This window comes from Limanda limanda, chromosome 22, assembly GCF_963576545.1.
Source record: "Limanda limanda chromosome 22, fLimLim1.1, whole genome shotgun sequence".
Taxonomy (NCBI): Eukaryota; Metazoa; Chordata; class Actinopteri; order Pleuronectiformes; family Pleuronectidae; genus Limanda; species Limanda limanda.
In genome coordinates, this window is record NC_083657.1 from 13,013,524 (window position 1) to 13,027,573 (window position 14,050).

General features: G+C 40.6%; 2 protein-coding genes across 2 annotated transcripts; one reads left to right on the forward strand and one right to left on the reverse strand.

Moving 5' to 3' along the window:
• Positions 1 to 275: 275 nt before the first annotated feature.
• Positions 276 to 4,786, reverse strand: LOC132995958 (zona pellucida sperm-binding protein 3-like). The gene is made up of 8 exons (XM_061066216.1): positions 4,471 to 4,786; positions 2,988 to 3,115; positions 2,637 to 2,740; positions 2,355 to 2,532; positions 1,686 to 1,803; positions 1,338 to 1,429; positions 592 to 701; positions 276 to 448 (listed from the first exon to the last, which is right to left on the reverse strand). Exons 1-8 carry the CDS (start codon positions 4,783 to 4,785, stop codon positions 360 to 362), a joined length of 1,134 nt encoding a protein of 377 aa, XP_060922199.1. The 5' UTR covers position 4,786; the 3' UTR covers positions 276 to 359.
• A 2,736-nt stretch (positions 4,787 to 7,522) lies between these two features.
• On the forward strand, positions 7,523 to 12,565 carry LOC133028812 (uncharacterized). The gene is made up of 8 exons (XM_061095847.1): positions 7,523 to 7,606; positions 7,737 to 7,873; positions 7,974 to 8,067; positions 8,156 to 8,267; positions 8,755 to 8,981; positions 9,116 to 9,287; positions 9,536 to 9,663; positions 9,777 to 12,565. The coding sequence occupies exons 1-8, from the start codon at positions 7,523 to 7,525 to the stop codon at positions 10,092 to 10,094; spliced, it is 1,272 nt and encodes a 423-aa protein (XP_060951830.1). The 3' UTR covers positions 10,095 to 12,565.
• The last annotated feature ends 1,485 nt before the right edge of the window (positions 12,566 to 14,050 follow it).

A 14,050-nucleotide genomic window follows, 5' to 3' on the forward strand; every position in this document is an offset into this window, starting at 1 on the left:
CAGAAACAAATTTGGGTTGAATCTTTTAGCTCCCAACCAGAAAATGAACACAATAATTTCATATGCTGTTAGCAGTGGTGTATGGCTGCGGTGAATCAGTGCTGTAAACGGCCTCCAAGGGTTCCGAGGAACCAAAAAATAAATCCTCACATCAAGGGACTTTAAATGTGTTCAGGAGGCTCCGTGCATAAATCTGTAGAGCCAATGCTGTAGCAGGCTATTCATGCCTTTGAGCTATGCATTTTTCACTGAAGGATTAGAAACAAGAAAAACGATACGTGATAAATGTTTTATTGGTCAACTCCCCAGCTCTCTGCAGTCCCTGTACCCACCTAATAGTCAAGTCGTGAAAATGCTCTTCAGTGACTGACTGACAGATGCCCTGTCCAATGGGAGGGTGGCCGGGTGTGAAGAGGCCCGACTGTTGTGTCCGCCTCATGCGTCGTTTCTGTCAAACACACAGACACACACACTAGTTCAGTGACCATGCAATTGCATAGGCTTCACATCCATAATTGTTGCTATGGCTGTCATCTGCATTCAGCACAACTGGTAAAAATGACAAAAAAACTGTAAAGTTCATGGGATAACCTTTATGGGGTAGAGTCGTGTAGCCAATGTTCCCCGCTCCAGTCTGTCTCGAGCAGTCGTCAGAGTCACAGCATTCGCACAGAGCCTGGTCCCCCTCTGTGGCACGCCACCTGAGGGACAGAGGGACATCCCGATAATACCTAGATGCATTTATATCAGTGGATCTTAAGATAAGACTAGTGCTGCACAATTTGGTGTAAAAAGACTTATTGAGATTATTGTGGACGATCTTGCAATACATTTTTAGTAGGAGTGCGCAGTTACTGATTATGATTAACGCATATTTCTTGAACATCCATCATAACATGTATGAGGTCAAAGTATTTTTGCCTAGTGACTAAACGGAATGAACAGAAAAACCATGATGACAGTTCTTTACTGGTCTGGAGAGAGTGCAGACCTCAATGAGTCCAGTATAAGAAAGGCTTTCTACAGACAATTCGAAGTTCACTCAACAATGGAGTGTACAAGTGTTGCATTATGGGTTGTAAGTTTTTAGCACAGAATTAAACCAGAAAAAGAAAACCGATCACACAGCCACTGCTCTTGTCATAGACGATGAGCTCAGCAGGACTGGAGAGTGACGATTGTTTATATCTGCACAGAATTAAACATTAAATCGCAGCTTTTTGAGCTTATTCAACTGCACGGGCTATTGATGAATATTAGATTAATCATGCAGCACTAGTTCAGACCAAAGCATGACGAACTGATTCAACACTGAACGCCACTAGATGCAGCCTAACCTGAATGTGGGCCTGTGGAAGAAGCAAGCTTTGTTCAGGCGGCTCTGGGAGTTTTGTTTCGGAGTGGCCCTCAGGTGGCAGCTGATGAACATCTTGAAGAACAAAGCCAAATGAACAAAAGTACATTTGATCCAGTATAGATTTCAGCAATGTGATAAATACACCTGTGCGTGATTAATCATAATGCAACTGAAAAGTGCTTGGCTGACAATACACTGCTGAAGGATGAGTTCAAAAATAAGAGGGGGGAATTCCACAAATATGATCTTTGTGCGAATACAGTTAATCCAGTGTCAATTGTCATTTAGAAAATAACAACACGACAACTGCCCATTGAGGTGTTGCTACCTGTTCCCCAGAATCCGGCTTGAAGTGTAAGGCTTGGACACTGAAGCACAACCGGTTTTCTTCCTCCCGCAGGAGGAATTTAGATGAAGACCCTGGTAATACACTGTCGACAAGACATCTGGAATGATGGAGAAACACATCTCATTTAGACATGATGATTCAAACAGAGCTTTGCTTCCAAGCTGGTCTGAAACCCTGAATGATGATCATACTTGGCTGAGGATTCCACTCATTAGATCCAGTGTGACATTTGAATTCTTGGATTGAGCACTTTTGTTACCTCTACCAAAGAGGATTATGTTTTCATCTACAATTGTGTGTTAATCTATTATTAAGCAGCATTACACAAAAACTACAGGACGAGCTGCCACAAGACTTGGTGGAAGGATGCAGATTAAAATTCTGTTATTCGTGGATCTTGATGAAAAAAACCCTGTTCAAAGGAAATTGATATGTGTGTGTGAGCAAATTTGTGCAGATCCAAATAAAATGAATGATCTGGTGAATTTAAAAATGATTTCATCAGGGGACTGTTGGGCTTAGGCGTAAGTATGCGCTCTACAGAGAACCATTTTAGTTGTGTTGAGTTCAGTACTTTGAACCAGCCACAAATGCATATAATTTTGTTGAGGTTTTTGGAGCCAGAAGGAGCCAGAAGGAGATACTGACCCATAATTGGTGATAAACCTGTAGCTTGGCGAGGAGAGAGGGTCAGGCTTCAGAGTAGCAACACAGTAGTCCACATACACAGTGAGTAGAGGATGCAGCGGCGCCTCCACACGGGCCTCCAAAAACACTGCTTCCCCCTGCTGGTACACTGAGGAACTACGTAGAGTGTTGCAGTCATCTGTATAAGCACACTTTTTTTCAATTTCATATTATTTTGGAAGAAATATTGACAGAGATATCCTCCACTGATACAGTCAAACTTCAGTGAGATAGAGTTTTCACCTGCCACGGTACGAAGGGAGAAGTGCAGAAGGCCAAATCCACCGATGGTGGATGTCATGGGTTGCCAGGTTGGGGTTAATGCGTCTGCACTCACCGTCTGCTTTCTGTGCTTACAAAAAAACAAGGCACGGATCATACAGTTAAAGAGCTGATGGCAGCTGATTACATCCCTTAACATTGCTCCAATCCAGTGGTTCCCAAATGGTGTGTACACTGGTGTGCCGTGAAGTAAGCCCAGAAGCACCGTGGGATTTTGCAAAATTATTGTACACTGATATATCCTGAACTAAATTGATATTCAAACGATTCAAAAGTTTCCACTGTAATTAAACAATATTGCATCAGCCTCACCTGTTATAATGGCACTCAACAGGTATGATGATTGTTGCTGCTCTTACTATGACACTGCCCGAAGAGGTCGAAATCATAGCAGGAAATAGAAAGAGCTTGTTGGAATACACAAGCCACTCACCATGAACCTGGAAAGTAGAAATGATATAGACATTAAAACATAAATATATATGTATATTTAAAAAAATTACTGCATCATATTTGTATTTTATGTTTTTTTTTAATTGAGTAATGAATGGCTTTTCTGTAAATCACTGAAATTATGAACTTTCACTTTCTTTCTTTCTTGATCCAATCGTCTGAATAAGACACTGTCATGTAAACTGCACTGTCTAATTACCTTGACCCAAATAAGGTCATACTCAGAATAAGCAATAACTAAATTAACACATGGAACATTACGACTTTAGTTGCATTATGTCGACATCATCCTCAGACTCCAATGTAGCACGTAAACTGGAATATTAATGGGATACTCTATTAGCAGCTCATGTAAACATTATAATGGAAATAATGTCTTATTCAGAATAAGGTCAATAGGCATTATCACTGTCCATGAATCCATTACTGAGTGATCTGTTTCCCCAAATACAAAACAGACAAGCTAGTCCAACAGAACCCTGCATGTGAGACCTCCGAGACCCCTTGGTCACTATGCAGCACAGCGCTGGAACCCACTGCCTGATGGTCCCTCCATTGCAAACTTCAGGAAAGGGCTAAACACATGGGCTAGTTCTGCTAAAAATGAAAATTCACTCACTATCGACTCACCACTATGCCGACGGAGGGTTGGGTGAAGTGTTCAAGTCCACAAAAATCATTCATAATTTCAAATTCGTCTCAAATCAGCGTCATCTACACTATGATTTTAGCCTAGATGTCCACTGTAAACCACGGAAGGAGAGACGCGAATATCTGAGAACATTTTGGCTAAAAACCTGGTGTAAATGAAGCTGTTGAGTTCAATTTGATTGTCGGCACTTGGAGATAGTGGAAGACACCATAGGACCAGTATGGAGGCATTTTATTTGGGGTTGTTTCTGAAATGTGTGGTGGACGGAAACGCTTCAGCCACATCTACATTGACATAGTGGATTTTCCCTTTCCGGGTGAACTGTCCCTTTAAGGAAGCCGTTTTGCAAGGTCATATCATTCTTGCATTTTATTCAATTTGAATATTTTCTCACTTCAATTTAACTTTTTTCTGTTTCAAAATATTTGAAAATGTTTGTAATAAGTGATCCTTTTTATTTCGTTGACCTTTTTTAATAATTATTTTTTTTTAATTCTCTTTTATAGTTCCCTTTTATTTTGTTTGAAAATAATGGCAAACTTTCAGGTTTGAAATGTATTTTTGGTCTCAGTTGTTTTTCCATGTGCCTGCGCAGCGCCCTGATGTCGGAGAAGGAAACGGGCTTTATCACCACATTTCCTCGAGTTTCTACCCGAGTGCTCAGACTTTGCCTCCGCGGCTCTCCCTTACTCTGGCCCCGGCCCCACAGTCCCGCAGCCCCGCGGAGATGACCGCTGCCTCGCCGGTCATGAGGCCCCGCGGTCCGCACGCCGCCTCCGGGCCGCGCGTCGGCTTCGCCCCGAGTCGAAGGTGCTCGCGTCTGAACGGGACCCGTCTCTCCTCCAGGAGCCGCCGCGGCACGGTGACCCTCACCTCCGCCTCTCCGCAGCGGATCTCCAGTCTGCCGCTGTCCCGGGTTCCCGTGGCGAAAGAAGAGGCGCTCACTGACAGCGCGACCGCCAGAAAGTGGAGGTGGAGCCCGGTGACCTGCAGCAGGACGGCCATGTTCACACAGGCAGCGTGGGGAGCGACCGACGGCTGGAGTCGCATTGTCCCAATCAGTTGCGCAGAGAACTGTGGGAAACACCGTCAGAAGAACTTCAGTCCCATTCAATTATCACTCCATCCCTACATCCCTCCATCTATCCATTCATTCATTCATTCATTCATACCTCCCTCCCTCCATTCATCCATTAATTCAAATATACATCCATCCATCTATCCATTCATTCATCCCTACATCCATCCATTCATTCATTTATTCATACCACCCTCCCTCCATTCATCCATTCATTCAAATCTACATCCATCCATCTATCCATTCATCTCTTCATCCCTCCATCTATCCATTAATTAATTCATTCATTAATTCATCCCTCCCTCCCTCCATTCATTCAAATATACATCCATCCATCTATCCATTCATTCATCCCTACATCCATCCATCCATTCATTCATACCGCCCTCCCTCCATTCATCCATTCATTCAAATCTACATCCATCCATCTATCAATTCATCCCTCGATCTATCCATTCATTCATTCATCCCTCCCTCCCTCCAGTCATCCATTCATTCAAATATCCATCCATCCATCTATATATCCATTCATCCATTCATTCAATCATCAATCCCTCACAGTAAAAAACCGAGTGTCAAAATGTCAGTCAACCTTTTTTAACCTAGATGGAGTATTTACAACTATATGCAGAGTAAATCCACTCTGAGTGTAGAGTTAAAAGTCAGTGTAAAATTCTGGAGACATGCAGTGAAAAATTTAACTCTACAGAGTGATGATTACGCGCCAGTCTACGTGACGTCACTGCTGGAGTGGAGACAGTCTGAAGAGGTGAGGCGGTCAGGTAAGTAACGTTAACATTCCCGTGTTCGCAACATCGTTTAAGGATTGTTTTTCAACTAAACACAGTTTTATACTTTCATAGATGTTGATTGAGGACGTGTTGTGAACATATAGCCCTCTATTAGATGACACGGTCGAGTATGCAACAGCCTACTGCTAACTAACAGTAAATAAGTTCGACATGTGCTCATAAGATGCACCTTCAGTATGTAGCTAACATGTTACCTATGTATTAATGCACGATGCTTGTGTTATGTAGCGTTTGACCCATGGTTTTACCTCACTGTTTATTAGCATGCTAATCGCGAATTAGCTTGAAGAATACTACCATGCAGAGCAACAGCCTACTGCTAACTAACAGTAAATAAGTTCGACATGTGCTCATAAGATGCACCTTCAGTATGTAGCAAACATGTTAACTATGTATTAATGCACGGTGCTTGTGTTATGTAGCGTTTTACCCATGGTTTATTAGCATGCTAATCGCTAATTAGCTTGAAGCATGCTACGCCTTCCTCACGTGTGGGACACGTGAGGAAGGCTGCGCGCAGAGGAGACCACCGGGCTCTCTGAGGGGGGGGGGGGGGGGGGGGAGAAGAGAAGCAGAGCAAGAGCCAGAGGAAGAGAGGGAGATGCCCGGCCAAGGCTCCGTCCACACAGCATGGACAGTTCAGAAACTATTCGGAATGAGTTAAAATGAATTTATTTTTAATCTCATGAGCGGAACTGGACAATTTTGAGCATTTCATTTCCCAGTTAAATATGATTAAGAGGTCCTCTTATACTCACACTAAGCTATAAACATTTTACGTCCTTCTGTTCTACTACCCAATGGACTTAAAATCAACTATTTTGTCTGTCATAGACTATTCAATTTTGCTGTCAGAGTGCACCAGAATGATCCATTTGACTTAGGATCCCCAACTATATTCTCTCAAAATTATGAGAGAATCCAATTTAGTTAATTGATAGCATTATGGATTTGTTAATCTCAATTTAACTATATTATCTTTGTCTTGTTGTTCACAGTAATTGCAATCAAAGTGGACCAATAGCTGGTAAGTAGGTTAAGGTTATGGAACAATATAGTCCTATACATTAATTTTAATTTTATCATTAAAGGTAACTGTTTAACAGCTTTTTCTCGGTTGTCATTTTTTCCCTTTGTTTATTTTAATAGGATATGCTGCTGCGTGTATTGTTTGATGGGGAGCAGAAGTATGTTAGGCTGTCTGACCTAACATTCGACTCTTTCATGAAAGAAGGTTAGTGAGTACATCAGGATAAAATAAAATCACAACTTTTTTCTTGGTTAATACACCTAATTCATCTTAAAAACATTCTTTCTAAACTACTTGAGTTGCTAATTGTTTCTGATGTGCCATAAAATGGATGGGTATGACCTATTGACTTAAGTTTCATCTCAACAGCATTTTGTGAGGACATGACACTCCCTCTACTTAGTTGATGTTTTGATTCTCATCATAAGGAAATTGTCTTTCCAGTTTGTTACAATTGATATCATATCCTTTTTCTTTTCATTTACTTCAGTGTGCCTAAAATTTAACATACCGGAAGGCATGCAACCAGACTTGAAGGTGTTTGACAAATCCGACACAGAAGTTGATGGAGAAGTCTTTGAAGAAATAGTGAATGAGTCACCTGGAACCTTCAAAATCATGTTGAGCAAAGAAGAACTAGGTAATCACTGACCATTCACATATGTGTTCATATTAAACTTTAGGGTTGGGACATGAGTAATAACAGCTCCATTTAATATACGTCTGTTTTGTTCATATTCTTTATACACAGATGCCTCTCTATCATCAACATCATCATCATGCTCAGCAGCATCTGACGATACTATCATTCTGAACGTCACAATGTGTGACCCTCCTGAAGAAGCAGCTGCTGTCGAAGGAAGTCAGCCTAAAAAGCCATGCCACATTAACTGTGGGGCGAAAGCGGTGAGTAGTGGGCATTGTTAAGTCTAATCTGGATATTGTTCCATTTGATGGGGAATGTTTTTATGTTATCATTTTCCAGTTGTACATTTGGTTTCAAAATTTCTGACTGCATATTTTGTTTCCATTCAAGTTGATTGAAAAAATCCTAACAACAAAGCCTGGTGGTGAAAAAATCATGCAAGAGTATGCAAAAATAAAATCACTGAAAGATGGCACCAGAAGACAGATGATTAACATTCTCACTGCTGAGATGACACAAACACATGGGTAAGAATCAGACATGTAGGCTATAGAAACATTTTTAGTATCTGTATTGTTGTTAATTGTGCCCAGTTGAGTGACTGTAATCATTGATTTCATACGTTAGGACATCCCCCCCCAAAAGTGTCAAAGTGTTGTATGCGCAGGGGATAGTTGCTCTATTTCCATATCTGGAGGACCCATATTCACAGCATGGATATGTAAGTAAAAAGGTCCTCACTGCGTTAAACACATAATTGCCCTTTGTTGACAGTATAGTCAGTCTGTGTGTATTTTAATTACATGTAGGAACATTACTACGACCCAGAGAGTGGGTCCGGATACCTTGCATGGCGGTTGAAAACCATCCAACGAAAAAGTGCAGAGGAAAGAGGTGTGTCTGTGAGCAAATCTCCCAAAAGTAAGTTCAATTAAATACAGGCTTGTCACAGTTATCAATAACTTGAATGATCGCAATTATTATGCATAGTTGTCATAATTGTTTCATTCATCGTTACAAAAAACGCAGGATGAAACTAAAAGAAATGTCAGATTTTCATCACTATTTCCATGTTGTTTCCCACCATCTAAGGTTTGATTGGCCCTCTTTAAATGACATCATGTCATTCAATCAGATGAGTGTCTAAATATAGATGGTGCACGTTAACAGACAGTTTAACGTGGTGTAGCTAAAGAAATACAGCCGTTAAATACGGTTGAAAAATCCAGTATTTAAAGAAATGCTGCAAAAGACTGACAAGCAGAAAAAGACTAAAACAGTTAAACACAATTATTTGTATGGCAGTTATTCGTCAACTAAAAATTCATAATTGTGACAGCCCTAGTTACATATGATATTGCTGAATTGTGTAGGCAGGAGTCAATGAACTTGTGTTTTGTCTTTGAAGTTGGTGGGCCAAGCCGTGTTCAACCCAGACCCTTCACTGCTGATAAAGTGTTATCTGATGAGGATGTGGAAGCAGCTATTGCCGTTTTGAGACACTCTGCTGATGAAGACACCATCCGTGACAAGATGAAAGCTACCTTCATTTATCGTCAGTCAATGGTCAGCAATGAGAAGAGAGCAGGGGATGTGTTCTCAGTCTTCCCGAGATTTCTAGACACACCTGGACTGGTAAGACATCTCCAGTTGTTCAAAATGAGAAAGCGGCAAAATTAAGTTTTCCCAGAAACAGTCCAGAAATGTGGGCATCACACATGCAGTGTGTCTCATCACTCCTTTCTTTGCACTGTATTTTTGCATTACAGATAGAACAAGATTTCAGACTGCTGTTTGGGGAGGCCACAGCCAACAAATTCCTGGAAAAGTGGGCCACTAATCTGAAAACAAAAGTGAAAACAGAAAGCCATGGACTGGTACCGACCAGAGAGGTCTTGGATTTAACGCGCAATGCTGAGTCAACTGCTGAAATTGAGAATGGTATGACTGGGACTGGTTTTAATTGCTATTTTTTTGTAATTATGCCAATTAAATGTACATGTGGCGTAAATATTTCATATTTTACATATCTTACATTCTTATATATTACACTGTGTCTTTTTTTTTGATTATTTCTGGAAATAGGCACAATAAGACATTTCACTGTGCATTGTGCTATGTATAAAGATGTATCTGACAAGTAAATCTTATCTTGTCTTATCTTAATGCTAATGTCTGTTGGTCTGTAGGCTGGGACAGTGACATGTCTGCTATATTGCTGCTCCTCCATCTCCTACCACCATCTGCACAGGGAAGGAAGAGGCCGGGGAAGGTGTCGGCATGTCAGGCTGTGGAACACCTCATCAGATTCATAAAAGTATGCTGAACAGTTGTTAAAATATAGTTTTCATCACCTCAGTTTCATGCACAGTGATCTGTTGTGAGTGGTTGGTCACTAAGTATTGCTGTTCAATGTTTGTTTGGTTGTAGGCTGGAACCAGTGTACAGCAGCACCTGGATAACATCAGCCAAAGCAGCCAGCCCTACCTCCTCGCTCAGGGTCCTGCAAGAAGCAGCATTCACACCTTCTTTATTGTGATTGACAAGTATGCGCTTCCATGTAAGGCAACAGGTTCAGTGGGAGCCCTAGACGAACTCTTTAAGGCCCATTACGTCTTTGGTACCTCTTACAGCTCTTCCTTGGCCAACTTTTTCACTTTTCTCCAAACAACCATTTACAACATTGATGTTGGGGAAACAAAGGAAACTCCCAGAGTTGCAGAGCTGCGGGCAAGAATGGTGCGTTAGTGTCAACTAATGAAGTGTTTTCTTTGCAAAAGTGACCATGGGAGGCCAAACAGCCTTATAAAGCACCTTAAGGTAATTCATGGTCTCTGCACTGGCCGGACTCTTCATCTTAAATGTGGCCAAGTTGGATGTTCATGTTCTTTTGGTAGCTTTTCAGGCTTTAGAAAGCATCTGAACAAGTGCCATGTAAGTGGTTCATTTGATTCTGTAGAAGAAAGTGATTTTTCACCACACCAAAGTGTTGAGTGTAATGCGACTGATGTTGATGTGTCGTCTGAACATTTGGAGGGACAGTCCACCTTAACTTCAGCCCACCTTGTAAATAGTTGTGCAGCAGTAATTTCTGATTTAAAGGCAGCAGGTGTAAGCCAAAGTGTAGTGAACTCTGTTGTGATGTCCATGGAAGAGATTGTTCAAGATATCCAGCAGCATGCCAAAGAAACTGTCATTAAGCATGTATTTGGTGATGAAAGAGAAACTGAAATGTGCAAGAAAGTTGAAGCATGTTTTGAGGAGTTAGAGAATCCTTTCACAGTTCTTAATTCAGAATACAAACGATCAAAATTTTTATCAGGCAAGTGGGAAACAGTGGAACCCATTGAATGTGTAATTGGCTCAAGATTTGACACAAGGAGAAATAAAAAGACTGGAACATATGATCAGACAGTCGTTCAAGATAAATTCATGTATGTTCCCATTTTATCTACATTGGAGTCAATATTTAAAAGTCAGTATGTTGCAGAAATGTTGAAAAGCTCAGACACTGATGACTCAAGACTCAGAGATATTCATGATGGATCTTTTTTTAAGACTCACCCTCTGTTTTCAACGGAAAAGCACACTGTGCAGATCCAAATGTTCTATGATGACTTTGAGGTAGCAAATCCCCTCGGTTCCAAGCGAGGTATTCATAAATTGGGTGCAATATATTTTACCTTAAGGAACTTCTCTCCAAAATGGAATTCTCTCTTGGCCAACATACACCTGTGTGCCTTATTTCATGCACAAGATCTTAAACGGTACAGTTTTAGTGAAATTCTTGCTCCTGTTGTTCGAGATATTAAAGTTTTAGAGAATGATGGTATTGAGATTCCACTATATGGTGGTCGTGTTCGTGGCAGTGTGGTACAGGTTACTGGTGATAATTTAGGCTTACATAGCTTGTTTGGTCTGGTCGAGTCCTTCAGTGCAAGGTACTGTTGCAGATTTTGTTTAACTGAAAAAGAGAACTTTCAAACAGAATTCTCTGAAGATTCTTCCAAAATAGTGTTGCGCACAAAAGACACCTACACTGCTCACTGTCAAGAAATGGCTGATAATCCATCTCTTCCTTATGTTTTTGGTGTGAAAAGGTCATGTTCATTGAATTCATTGTCATATTTTCACACAACTGAGAACTTCTCAGTTGATGTGATGCATGACATTTTGGAAGGGGTGGCCCAGTACGAATTGAAGCTCTTGTTTTTGTATTTTAAAGAACAACATGTAACACAGGGGGAGCTGAATTCGAGAATACAAAGTTTTGATTATGGATTCATGGAAAGAAACAATAGGCCTGTATCTGTGAATTTAGGTGGGGAGTCTAATGATCTGGGACTGAATGCAATTCAGTCATGGTGCTTGTTGAGGAATGCACCACTCCTCTTTGGAGATTTGGTAACCTCTACTGACCAACATTGGGGCCTTCTTCTTTTATTACTACAAATAATGAACATTGTATTTTCTCCCATGTTATCTCAAGGTCTGTGTGTATATTTAAAACATTTGATTGTGGAACACCACAAACTGTTCAAGATGTTGTATCCCCAGAAAAACCTTTTACCAAAGCACCATTTTCTTATCCATTATCCTCGCATTATCCAGAAAATAGGACCTGTACTTCATAGTTGGTGCATGCGGTATGAAGGCAAGCACAATTTTTTCAAGAAACAGCTCAAGTCATTCAAAAATATCACCAAAACGCTGGCCAAAAAACACCAGCATCATATGGCATATCTTTGGCGATCTTACACAACTTTTAGTCGGTTAGACATTGGTCCTGGGAAAATGGTGTCTTTGGAAATGGTAAAAGGAGGTTCTGAAATTGTCAAGGCAGTGCAAGTGCCTTCCAGTGTTCAAGTTATGAAAGTGAATTGGGCTAAACACAATGGTTTTGTTTACCGCCCACATCTGGTTATTTGTGGCAAAGTTGAATCTGAAATGCCTGTCTTTTACCAGATTGAGTCAGTGCTGCTAATGCATGACAAATTGTTGCTGCTCACTTTGCCTATCTTTACAGTCACTTTTAAAGAACATAACCATGCATATGAGGTAACCAGGACAAAAAACAATTTTGTGGTCTTTCATGCTGACAGCCTGCATTATCCAAGGCCTTTTGACATGCAAATGTCATATGGAGGGAATGACACAGCTCTCTTTGTTGTTCCATATTGCTTTATCTGTTGAGCAATAAAGCACACTGTATACTGTCATCTTGTCTAAATGTGTTTTTTCCATTTGATAGGTTAGATCACACACACACACACACACATATATATATATATATATATATATAAATAACACTATGGAAATAAAAATTTAATATTTTTACACATTAGAGTGTCATTTTAAAACTCTATTATGAGTAAAAGTGGCTCTATAAAGTGTAATCGTATTACTCTGAACAGTGTGAATAAACCTCAGTGTTACATATTTTTACACATTTCATTGTTAATTTTGACACTAAATTGAGTAAAATTAACTCTGAAAAGTTGACACTGGCCATAGAGTCACTTTAACTCTATGGCCAGTGTCATTTGAGTGGGACCACATGTTATCTGAAACGGAGTTAATTTCAACTCTCTAAGAGTTGAATTGACACTCTGTTTTTTACTGTGCTCCCTCAATTCATCCATTCATTCATCCCTCCCTCCCTCCCTCCCTCCCTCCATTCATTCAAATATCCATCCATCCCTCCCTCCCTCCATCCATTCATTCATTCATTCATTCATTCATTCATTCATTCATTCATTCATTCATTCATTCATTCATTCATCCCTCCCTCCCTCCCTCCCTCCCTCCCTCCCTCTATTCATCCATCCCTCTTTTCATTCCTCCCTCCATTCATTCATTAAACTATGCATCCATTCATGAATCCCTCCCTCAATTCATCCATTTATTCATCTCTGCATCCATTCATTCATCCCTACATCCATTCCTCCCTCCCTCCATTCATCCCTCCATCCATCCATCTATGCATTCATCCCTCCCTCCCTCCATTCATTCAGATATCCATCTATGCATTCATCTATGCATCCATCCATTCATGAATCCCTCCCTCCCTCCATCCATCCATGCATTTATCCATCCATCCATCCATCCATCCATCCATCCATCCATCAATCCCTCAATTCATCCATTTATTCATCTCTGCATCCATTCATTCATTCCTACATTCATCCATTCATTCCTCCCTCCCTCCCTCCCTCCCTCCATTCATCCCTCCATCCATCCATCTATGCATTCATTCATCCCTCCCTCCCTCCATTCATCCATTCATTCAGATATCCATCCATCTATGCATCCAGCTATGCATCCATTCATTCATTCATTTATCCCTCCCTCCCTTGTGAGCTGAGTTGGCTGTTGTTTCATGGCAGAAACAGCTACTATATTCTATTGTTTGACCTCATCATACATCATCTGTAAATTAATCATTGTATATTCGAGACAACACCCAAGGGAGTGCTTTACATTCAGGATCTTCACATGCACTCACAATCAATGTCTTTGATCAAAGTGCTCTCCCAAGAGTTGCACTTATTACGCTTTCCTTTGCATGTCCATTCATAAGCAAAGCTGACATTCAACCTATCAATGAATCCAATTCACCTTAAGTGTATTGATGATAAAGATGAGTTGCATGATACTGCAACATGTAACATGTAGCCTTTCTTCATTTTATCAGTTGAATTTCA